Source organism: Malania oleifera, chromosome 13 (genome assembly GCF_029873635.1).
Source record: "Malania oleifera isolate guangnan ecotype guangnan chromosome 13, ASM2987363v1, whole genome shotgun sequence".
Classification (NCBI taxonomy): domain Eukaryota; kingdom Viridiplantae; phylum Streptophyta; class Magnoliopsida; order Santalales; family Ximeniaceae; genus Malania; species Malania oleifera.
The window spans coordinates 21,498,168-21,510,030 of NC_080429.1; the positions used below are offsets into that span (position 1 = coordinate 21,498,168).

Consider the following 11,863-nt stretch of genomic DNA (forward strand, 5'->3'; position numbering starts at 1 on the left):
AACAAGATTAACAATATTTTGTTTAAGTTTGTATAAGCGGGGGCCATTGACTTGGAAGTAGCGATCTTTTAGATCGTCCCATATGGCATGTGCAGTTTCATAATAGATCACACTGTTAGAGATTTCTTTTGAAATAGAATTGAGAAGTCAAGAGATTACCATAATGTTGCATCGTCTCCATTGCGAGTATTCTGAGGAATCAAAAGGTGGTGGGGATAGTGTGCCATCAATGAAGTAGTTTTTATTCTTCACTTGAAGTGCAAGAATCATTGCACGACTCCATGTAGAATAATTATCCTCCGTAAGCGGTGAAAAAACTAAAATCAATCCAGAATGATCTGATTGTTGGAGATATAAGTGATGATTTGGATCATCATATTTTTCCATCTTGGTTGCCTCTCGAGCCATAAAAGGTAAACCTCTCTTCTTCTTCTTTCTGTTTCTTTTTTGGCAAGTACTTACCTTATAATAAAATAATCACCTCAAATATCTGAATATTGTTCACCTTATCCAGAAAATGCTATAATAATCAAAACCCATATAATAGCCTTATAATAATAATTCCCATATCAAAAGCATTCTCCCTCACCAAATGTTTGTAGTGAGCAGCAGATCTGTTGTGGTAGAGACGCCGGAGAAGAATGCGGTGAAGGAGTCGGAACAACAAATACCAAAGAGATCAGCGGCGAAGCGTGGTTGCGACAGCGACGGTGGCGATCTGGTCACCAGTGATCGTCTCTGCGTTGCTGCCGTTGTAGTGATCGGGAGACGTTGTGATCCTAAACTGATTCCAGACCACCTTTGCCGATGAGGTAATGAACAGGAATATATATATAAAATCAACTAATTGGAACAGAGGTTCTGCAACCTTTCTCTGATACCATGATAAAATTGGAGTAGAAATGCAAGAAAAATCAAACAAGGAAGGATTGAATTTTCTGTGTATTATTTTAATTTGTACAAGCCCTATCCATACAAAAACATTCAAACAATCCGAACATCAAGATTAACTTTTCTCCTTACGTGATTTTAGCCGTGATTTAATTTCTTAATTCATGCCGCAAATTGTGACATTTCTTAACGCTCCATTTATGCCGTGAAGTGCGGCATTCCTCAACAATTTATAAGAATGGTTTGGACTTTAATTATGTCATTTTTTATAGGACCAAATATTGGAATTAGTGGTTTATAGGAGGCCACCTTTCGATCCATCAAAAGATTTGAAAAAAAGGGGAAAAGAAAACAAGGGAAATAAATTAAGCCTTAGGAAAAATTGCTAAATGTATAAATATAAAAATTTTTCTTTTAAATGGGTGAAAATTTTAAAGGGGTATTATTATTATTATTATTATTATTATTATTATTATTATTATTATTATGTCTATTTTAATTTTTTATGTTACAAACCTTATCATTGACTCAACACCATCGTCCACATATCTTGGTATCCTCACCCTTCGCACCTCAATCTCTTGAACTTGCTCTTGCTTTTTATTTTTTATTATATTTTTCCATGCCCGTCAAGTCAGAATGAGCAACAATTTGGTTAGTAACTCTCTCCTTAACTTGCATATGAAATATAAATATAAAGTTTTGGATTTAAATTTTTATTTGTATAAATTTAGATAAAAATTTTAATATATATATATATATAACAACTTGGTACACAGAGCTTCTGCGTTTCGGGAAAAGTGCGGACGATGAATTTTTAGTATGAAGACTTGCATCATATTTTTTTGTAAGTCGTTATTTTTACGCTTTTAACTTTAATAACTGTACTTAAACTTTTCTATTAATGTTATTTTATATAATATTCTATTTAGATTTACACAATTAAATTTAAATTTTGAAATCCAATTTAATCTCTTACCCTTTATATTAAATTTTAATAAAAAATAATATTAAAATTTATCTAAATCATCAGAATGATTCATTCACATTTCTTTACAGATATTTTAAATTTCTCTGGTAATAATCTTTCATTACATCACCACCACTCTATTGGTATCAATAGATTTTTTAAATTTCTCTGGTTATAATCTTTCATCACATCACCACCACGCCCAACACTTTGTGGGCGTCACTATAACGTACGTATTTTACAGTTAATAATTAAAAAAATAATGACGTGCGTGCTTCTACTTCCAATCATCATTCTAAAATCCACCAAACAAATGCATTCTTATGATTTTACTACCCTAAAATTTCCTCATTCCGCGTCCTTTGTTTTTCCAAATTGTGCCTTTTTAACTTCATCCTGCTATGATTTTTAATGTTCAAAATTCAACGGGTTGTGGGATTCATCATATTCCTTTTTGGTTTGGCATTAGGAGAAATTCAAGGGGTATATTCAAATTATAATTTAAAGGATATTATAATTTTTTTTCGGTCAAAAGAAGCCTACACTTGGCATGAACTGTAATGAGAGATACCAATCTCCAAGATGGTGCCAACCATATAAACAATCCAGTAGGCTGTAGCATGCATGCTACTTTTTCAAACACATGTTTCCTTGAACCTCACTCATAATAATTCTCTCATACTTTCATGAATTTGATAGTCAAACTCTACTTAATTTCTTAGCTTATGTGTATATATATATATATATTATGTAAAGCATATGCTTCTAAGTGCTGCAAATTCATTTCTATGTTTTCTCCACCATTAATGGAAACCTCAAACCCGAACTTCTTCTTCTCTCTAACACAAATTCTTCTCTTCTCTCTCATCAGCTCCTCCTCCCTTGCAGCTTTCACTCCTCAAGACAATTTCCTCATCAACTGTGGATCCAACGCAGACACTTCCATAGATGACAGGCTCTTTCTCGCCGATTCAACAAAACCGGGATCCAATTTTCTATCTCCTTCACCTGAAAAATCTCTCTCTCTCAAAAACCAAAACCCACCTCTGGGTAGTGGTGCTACTTCCCTTCTCTACCTTACAGCTAGAGTTTTCACTTCTGTTTCCAGCTTTACTTTTCCTGTCCATAGAGTTGGGTCACTCTACATTCTACGTCTCCACTTCTCCCCCTTTGTTTCTTCAAATTTCAACCTCAGTTCTGCTCATTTTGAGGTCTTCGTAAATGGCTTCAAGCTCTTGAACAATTTCAGCACTAAGGCTTTTGTTTTGAAGGAATACATAGTAAAAATAGACAAGAATTTTGTCCAAATCTTGTTCTCACCAGCCAGCGACGAACCGAGGCCAAGTTTCGCATTTGTGAATGCTGTGGAAATGTTCTCTGCTCCCGACAATCTTTTCACTGATGAGGGGCTGAGGTTGGTTGGCCCTGCAGACGGAGCACCACTAGAGAATAACAGTAAGGTGGATATTAATGCAAGCACATTAATCATTTTCCCCAAGTGATGTGGTGTTTCGGGATCGGGTTAATAGACCTTTTATCCTTGGCTTTCAATAAAATTAAGCTTAAAATTTTTTTATCTCTAGTGAATTAGATATGCTAATTTGAAGCAGAAAGTTAGACATTCTTCTTATTATTTTTTAATAATGGAGGGGTTTGATCTTAAAATGATTAGTTGGCTTTGGGATACCTAGCTCCACAATCCCACCTTATGTCTCCACTTCAAATATATGTTTGATCATGCACACAAGAAATTGAACCCAAGATATTCAAGTGGATAGGTCATCCCACCTTTAATTACTAGCGATAAGAGTTACATGTAATGACTTTAAAGGATCTACGTATGTTTGATTTCCTTGTCTTTCAAAACACATTGCTATTTGTATTATTCATTCATTGTAGGTTTTCGAGACTATTCATAGGGTGAATGTTGGTGGATCAAAAATAACCCCTCGCAATGACACTCTTTGGAGGACTTGGGTCCCTGATGAGAATTTTCTTGTCTTGAAATCATCAGCAAAAAATGCCACCATCTCTCATTCACCCAACTATTGGGAAGGAGGACCCAGTAAAGAGATCGCCCCTGACTACGTATACATGACTGCGCAACAAATGAACAAGCCTATTTTGATGGATCCATGGTTCAACATTTCATGGGAATTTCCCGTGGGTTCCGACAACAACGCCAACTGTCGTCGCCTTGTCCGGCTGCATTTTTGCGACATAGTAAGCCCGACACTCGGTGTGCTTGTGTTTGATGTTTTCATCAATGGATTTTTGGCATACAAAGATCTAGACTTGTACTTGCTTACAGGGACAATAATGCTTGCTTCACCATACTACGTGGACTTTGTTGTGGGTTCTAGCTGTAAGTAAGGGGTTATGAGGGTTAGCGTTGGCCCTTCTCTCTCGACTCTGGGCAAGCCTAATCGGAGGAATGCTATTTTGAATGGGGTGGAGATCATGAATATGGTGGCGATTGAGAATTCAAAAGGTAGTGTTGTGATTGCCCAAAAAAATTGGGTTGTGGTGGTTATATCGACAATTTTGTTGATGATGCACTTACATGATCTTTTTGTTTTTTTTGACTTTATTTACTCAATGAATTGCTAAAAGAGGTGATCTACTTGGTTGTTTAGCCGGTGTTCGGCCGAGAGAGAGAGAGAGAGAAAGACCAATTACAAAACACTTTATAAGTAATCAAATAGGCAATAGCATGCATACCAATTACAAAATACTTTATTTCGTAGAATCGTACTCATAATAATTATCTCCCCAACCTCTAATTTCTCTAATTGTATTTTTATGAATCGTACATCTCTTCACCATTAATTAATAAAAATCTAAAATCTAAAAAAAAAAAAAAAAGGGTCATTTAGGAGGATCAACCTAGAAAATATATTAAATAGTAAGTGTGAAACATGTTGATCCTATTGAAGGAAGAAGATGTTAGGTATACCGGATGTATATATCAAATCTAATATAATTTTGTCATATACATATCTTATTAAATTAAATAATTTTTTTTTATATACATGACAAAATCATGTTAGATCGATTATATACACAGAATATATATATATATATATATATATATATATATATATTATAATAATTTATCCTATTGAAAGACCTAATTTGCCCTCAAACCCACACTTCTTCTCTTTAACACCAATTCTCCTCTCCTCCTCCCCTGCAGCTTCCACTCACAAGACAACCACCCCATCGATTATGGATCCAACACACACGCTTCCATAGATGACATGCTCTTAATTTCTAGCCTATTCAACAAAACCCGGATCCAAATTTTATCCCCTCCACCTCAAAAATCCATCTCTCTCCTCAAAAACCAAAACCCACCTTTGGGTAGCAATGCCGATTCTTCTTCACTTCTCTACCTTACAACTAGGGTTTTCAGTTTCTACTTCTGTCTACAGCTTTACTTTCCTGTACGTCCATGGAGTTGGGACACTTATATATTGTTCGTCTCCCCTTCCCTCCCTTTCTTTCTTCGGATTTTAACCTTATAAGCTTTGCTCATTTTGACGTCGTCTCTTTTAATGGGTTCAAGCTCGATCTTGAACAAATTCAGGACCAGAGTTCTTGTTTTGAAAGAATATGTACTAAAAATAGAAGAGAATTTTGTCAGAGTAGTGCTCTCGGAGGCCGCCGCCGAACCGGGACCAAGGGAGTGTCCTTCGCTGCCGGCACACATCATTAAAGTACACTATCATTTTTTTAAAACTATAAGCTATTGTAGCTCTTTTTTTTTTTTTTTTTTTTTTTATGATATAGGACCTCCAACCACCAATGAATTCTTCGAACCCTTGGTGCAGTACCAAACGTACGAATCAGCGTCCTTCACTCTCACGTCTCGTTGATCAGGGTAAAGTCCGAATGCGGACATGGCTTCCGTGCATTAATTGGACATTCGATCAACCCGACCTCCGGGACACATCTCCATTATCATCCATGGTGTCCGCTGGCTTATAGTAACTATTTTTTTGTACAATGAATTGAGGGTTGAATCATAAAATAATTAGTTGGCTTTGGTAACGCCTAATTAACTTAGCAATTACGGTACCACAAAGTAACTTTTTTAGAAGATTTATATTTTATATTTGTACCTTTCAAAAGATGTGCTCTACGGAGGCCTTGAGTTGTTGACATGAATTTTCTTGTCATGAAATCGGTAGCAAAAAGTGCTACCATGTCTCATTCATCCATAGAGGACCTAGCATTGAGATCACCTTAACTATGTTTAGACGATTGCAAACAACTGAATAACAGTACTTTAATCCATGGTTCAACATGTCTTGATTTTTTTATGAGTTTCAGCAATGGTGCCAACTGCCACCTCCTTGTCCGATTGCATTTCTACGACATAATAAGCCATTCACTTGGTCTATGGCCTTCAACGTATTCATCAATGGGTTTTTGGCATATAAAGATCTAGATTTGACCTTATTTATAGGGACATGTATGCTTGCTTCATCATAACACATTGGCTTTGTTGTGGGTTCAAGTTATGATTTATGGATTGTGAGGGTTAATATTGGCCCTTCTAACATGACTCTGAGCTAACCTCATTAGAGGAATGCTATTTTGAATGGGGCGAGGTTATGAATAAATTGAAGTTTGAGAATTCAAAAGGTAGTCTAATGATTGAGCAAAAACATTGGGTTTTGATGGCTACATTGATGATTTTGTTGATGATGGACAGACATGATCTTTTGTTATGAGAAATTATTAGATACATCAGGTGTACACCCTAGATCTAATATGATTTTATCATTTGTATGTATTTTAACTAAATTATGTAAAAAAATTTACACATAGCGAAATCATACATATTAAATTTGATGTATAAACTTAGTGTATATAACAATTTCTCCTTCTACTAAAACTTTAATTTGATTAATGAATTGGTGAAAGAGATGATCTAGCTACGTGCTCAAAAATATTTAGGTGCACTGTGTTTACACCACCAATCTTCTGTTGCCGTGTGGAGGGGACTCACCTGATTTGGTATGCAACTTCCTAGCAACAGGCTCATCGTTGACACAAGCTTCCATTTTTTATTGACTCACACCAATTAAAATATAATTGTTTAGCTAAGTAGCTAGTTTATGCATTGTGATTACTAATTGCTGTATAGGCTAACAATTGCTAATTGAAATATGTCAAGGCTGGTTAGCACATATGTTGGAAATTTAGAACAAATTCCTAAAACCTGTGAGAAACAAAATAGAGAAAGAATATACGTAAAAAAAAAATCAATCACACACACAAGACAATATTTACGTAGTTCGGCAATTTTACCTACGTTCACGGAGTTGCAGAAATTTCAATATTATCAGGAAGAAAACACAGAGAGTGCGGCGATACAATGCTCTCCCTCTCGCTCTCTCGCAAGTACAATCGCTTAACCCTAATTACATGAAAATAATGATTTTATATGCTGCAGACAGGGTTCCGAACGGGCTACAAAACGGGCCCAAGCCTTCACTCCATGGACTAAACCTTAGGATAGAAATCTCTCATTAAAGAAAGGTCGGTTCATCATCCAAATTTAATGTAACTAGGCTCCACAAAAGCCCAACAACACACACACACATATATATAGTTTGTCCAAATTAATATTCTTTCCTTACAAGTCTATTAATGCATGAGTTCTAAATATTCTTATGTATAAATATAGTATTTAAATTGCAAACACAATGGAAAAATAAAATTGATTCACAATATATGTAACAATTCCTAAACCAAGACCTTCTATAGCTTGTATACAAATTATAATCCTATAAGAAAGTTTAAGGTTACAAAAATTGTTGTATTTGTATTTGTTGAAAATTCCATTTGTGAGTTTGTCCCACATTGAAAAATTAGAGTGGATGATGGATGTTTGTATACATGGTTGGGTCAAAAATCCAATAGGCTTAAACTTTTGGGTCAAATTGGTGTTCACTCATGTATATCAAGTCCACCCATGGGCTCCTCCGGTCCTAACAAGTGGTATCAGAGTTGAAGGTTCGTAACTCTAGGCGAGCGACATCATAAAAGTAGAAACATGAAGTTATTCCTAACGTGCTAATAGTTGGATGACCAAGTGTGTCATCGAGGCTAATAAGGATCATCTAGGTTGGGGATGGATCCGAATATGGTCAAGACATGAGAGGTAGGATTGGTTTGGAGGCATGTGGAACTCAATTCGACGCATATAAGACGCCAGTGGTAAGACCCACTTGAGCAACTGTTGGAGAATTAGACTTACTCCTAGAAGGGAGACAATTTTCATTCAAGGGGGAGCAGTTGAAACTCACAAGTGAGGGGAAGATTATTGAGAATTCCACTTGTGAGTTTGTCTCACATTAAAAAATTAAAGTGGATGATGGGTGTTTATATACATGGTTGGACCCAAGATCCAATAGGCTTAAGCTTTTGGGTCAAGTTGGTATCCATCCATGTATATCAAGCGCACCCATGGGCTCCTCCGGTCCTAACAATATGACATTTATAGACTCTCACATAATCAATCATGAACCACATGCCTTCCCCTTCTTTGACTTCTATAGGATATATGAGACAATACAGGCATAGATAGGAGTTGAGTACTCCATCAACCTTCATCCTTCTGATAAAGTGGCTATAAAAGGGCATGCATTCCATCATAAGAGGGGAGCTCTCTTGAATCTTTGTAAATAATTTGTGAGAGGGAATGAAGAAGTGAAAATTTTTTTAGTCACATTTTCTATTTAGATCGTGTTTGGAAACACAAATTTTATGTCTAAAGTCTAGATTATTGTACATCTAGACAAAACTGGATATGATTTTTACAAACCATTTTAATTCAAATAGACACAATTAAATTCAAAATTAGAAATCTAAGCTCACCATGCTCAATCTTTATTTGTTTGGTACACATGAATTGAATGTCACTGGTCTTTTATAATTTCATATATTTGTCGTACAATTTCTCATTCAGTTACTGATTATATCGTCTTTTTGCACCTCCTCAAAATGTCACACTCTCATTTCATTTCATTCCAACAGAGCAAGCATTAGTTTAATTTCTAAGGGTGTTCATAGAATGAACCATCCAAATCAACATGATCCAACCTAATTCAAATTGCTTATAAGAGAAGGTTCTCTATTGATTCAAACGTTGTACCTACGGGATAGAGGAAGAGGAAAAAATGGAAGATTTCACATAGTACTTTTGAACGAAAATGTTTTTAAAAGTGTTTTGGATTGAGTTGTCTATTATAATTCCAACGCAAATCAAGAAATACGTGGATTGAATGATGGGTTGAGGGTGCAAACTGCTCAACCCAAACAGACCTAAACATAAGGTAAAAAAGTAAAAAAATAAAAATAAGGAAAGAAAATGTAAAAGGTTACATATTGTGGCTAATACACTAAATAAAAATTAAGGTTCCTTATAGAAACTCTCTTTGGTTCAATGTCTAAACCTCAAATTTTGAGCCATTAGAGGCTTAAATACTTGCATATATTGTGCAAAATTTTAATTTCATTAATACTGTAAGCATTAAAAAATATCGAAGCATAAAAAAATTTAATCAGTCAATAATAAAATATATACTTGACTAATTATTTTAATGAGTCCAATTAATAAAAAATTCTATTGGGCCTCATTGAAAAAGATGAATTTTGGCTCAATATCAAAGTATGAGCTTAACTAATAAATCGGCTCATTAGTCTATGCTCTACACAAAGACATGTGTATTAGAAGTCCTAGGGTTTCACTTAACCCCAGTCTCTCTTGTAAATAGTTTTATTGGCTTCTCAAAAAAGGAGCTCGATCTAAATGATGAATCACACATCAGCTTATGGAGAAAGCCTCCACTCTTTGGAAACTCAAACTAAGAGTCGGCAACACTACAAAGATCAACAAATTATTGAAGAACAAGTCTACAATCATTCTTCCATGATTCACTCTCTATTCAAACACTTGTTCCACTTGTTCTTCATGATCAAGCTCATTCCGACGAGGATCAAATACAAATCCATCTTTTCATAGATTATTGAATTCATCCACTAATGCCTTTTTTGGGAATATATTCCTTTAGTCCTTGAGTCGGTGAATCTTATCAAATACATTAAAGATCAACCAAATTCATCTTCTGAAGATCATCAAATTGATCCTCCATAAATCTAACACTACCTCGTTTGGAAAAATGCTGCTCGATCGCTCAAGTCAACAAATCTTGTTAAATTGATCAACGATCAAACAAATTCATTTTTCATAATTCGTCAAATTGACCCTCTAGGAAATCCATTATAGTTTCATTTTAGAATATATCATTTGAACCTTCAAATCAATAGATACTCCCAAGTAGATTGAATCAGAAGAATTTTCATTAATTCTTCGCTGTAAAAAATACATTATACCCATTCTTTATTCAATATAAGAATTTAATATTTTATAACAATTTTCCTTTCTTAAATTCAAGGCCTGAATTTTGCTTTACAAAAATATTTTTTTTCATATTATTTATTTATTTTTTAAATAAAACTAAACTACCAACCAGTCAATTTCCCGAGTATCCAATTAATCCAAGCTAATTCAAACTATATCCAATGTGTTGATTTGAATTTTTTTTTTCAAACCGAGTTAATTAATCTATTTCATTAAAGATTTAACCTCAAACCAATTCAATCCAACCCGCGAACTGAAATTAATTTATCCACATTACTTTTCTCTAGCTATAAAGTGACATATACTTTCTTGGGCGTAGGAGTTAAAATCCAGACATAATTTCTCCTCTCAAGTCTATAATCCTATTCCAAACCTAGGGCATTATTCATCATTCATCATTCATCATTTCACCACCACACCCACTACTGCGTCGGCATAATAATAATAATAATAATAATAATAATAATAATAATATACTTTCTTTTACAATTAGTAAACTAATGATGTGCGTAATTCCGGGGATAAGCCCCAATCACCTTTCCAAAATCCACCAACAAATGCATTCCCAAGATCATGCTCCTTTAAATTCCCTCACTCCCATCCTTCTTTAATTTGCTTTCTAGAATTGCATCCACATACTCAAGACTGTAAAAGGGGTTGAAAAGAATCGAACTTTCCCTTAATCAAGCTTGTTCATTAAACTTTTAATTAAATTTGAACTTGAACTGAGTTCAAACTGAGCTTTGATGAATTGGTTCAAGATTATTTACTATGCAAACAAACAAACTCATGAGTTCTTTCTGAATCAAGTTACACAAATGTTTACTAGCAGTTTGATTTTTTTTTAAGAAGAGATTTCATTGGGTAAAAGGGTAAAAAGGGACTCCCACTAATATTGTCTTAGAGTTTTTTTTTTTGGTCTCAACAAGTTAGTCGATTGGCTATGAACATTAACCTTATTACTAGATTAAAGTTATGAAATTTGAGTTAAATAATTTTATACACAAATAATCCCTACCTTTAAGCTCATTATAGTCTATCAAGTCTAATATATCCCAAATAAATCACCCTTAAGAAAGCCAATTGTCAAATCAACACCTACCATAAATTAGGAGAAGACTAAAGCACTGCATTGATAAGGACAGTTACGAAACCACCCAAGTCAATTAATCAACTAGAGCGATTCACACCAGTATTGTAATGACCATAAAGATTAGAGTGATTCACGTCAAGCGTCATAATACGCTCATAAATGGCATATCACTTAAGGTCAAATCTTGCCAATATAAAAGGGGACGCCATGAGGTAAGGCATCTCATTCCAACTTATTATTTCACTTAGAAGGAAGACATTGATTATAAAGAGAATTTATATCCGGTTTCATCAAACGACTCCTTTAGGATTATAAAGGCATTGATGGCTCATTTGGACTTAGAGTTTCATCAGATGGATGTAAAGACAACATTTCTCAATGGTGACATTGATGAAACGATTTATATTATGTAGCCTGAAAATTTTTTTTCTAGAAATCCTAGAAAATATAGTTTACAAATTAAAGAAATCCA

The 11,863-nt window shown here is 34.5% G+C and overlaps 1 protein-coding gene across 4 annotated transcripts; it reads left to right on the forward strand.

Annotated features, from left to right (window-relative positions):
• Positions 1 to 438: 438 nt before the first annotated feature.
• Positions 439 to 4,484, forward strand: LOC131146283 (probable receptor-like protein kinase At5g24010). 4 transcript variants are annotated; one of them, XR_009134291.1, is made up of 3 exons: positions 528 to 812; positions 1,671 to 1,738; positions 3,876 to 4,484. XR_009134291.1 is itself a non-coding variant. In XM_058095762.1 (2 exons), the coding sequence occupies exons 1-2, from the start codon at positions 2,650 to 2,652 to the stop codon at positions 4,232 to 4,234; spliced, it is 1,146 nt and encodes a 381-aa protein (XP_057951745.1). In that variant the 5' UTR covers positions 2,644 to 2,649; the 3' UTR covers positions 4,235 to 4,484. The 4 variants fall into 4 exon arrangements, 1 of the variants encoding a protein (XP_057951745.1); XR_009134293.1 differs by lacking the exon at positions 3,876 to 4,484 and adding an exon at positions 3,761 to 3,817; XR_009134292.1 differs by lacking the exon at positions 1,671 to 1,738 and having other exon boundaries at positions 439 to 812.
• Positions 4,485 to 11,863: the final 7,379 nt, after the last annotated feature.

Bases quoted from the DNA above. Each gene is read 5' to 3' on its own strand.
- LOC131146283 (XM_058095762.1), top strand. From the start codon at position 2,650: ATGTTTTCTCCACCATTAATGGAAACCTCAAACCCGAACTTCTTCTTC. The intron at 3,322-3,760 runs GTGGATATTAAT...CATTCATTGTAG, and splicing joins CACTAGAGAATAACAGTAAG to GTTTTCGAGACTATTCATAG.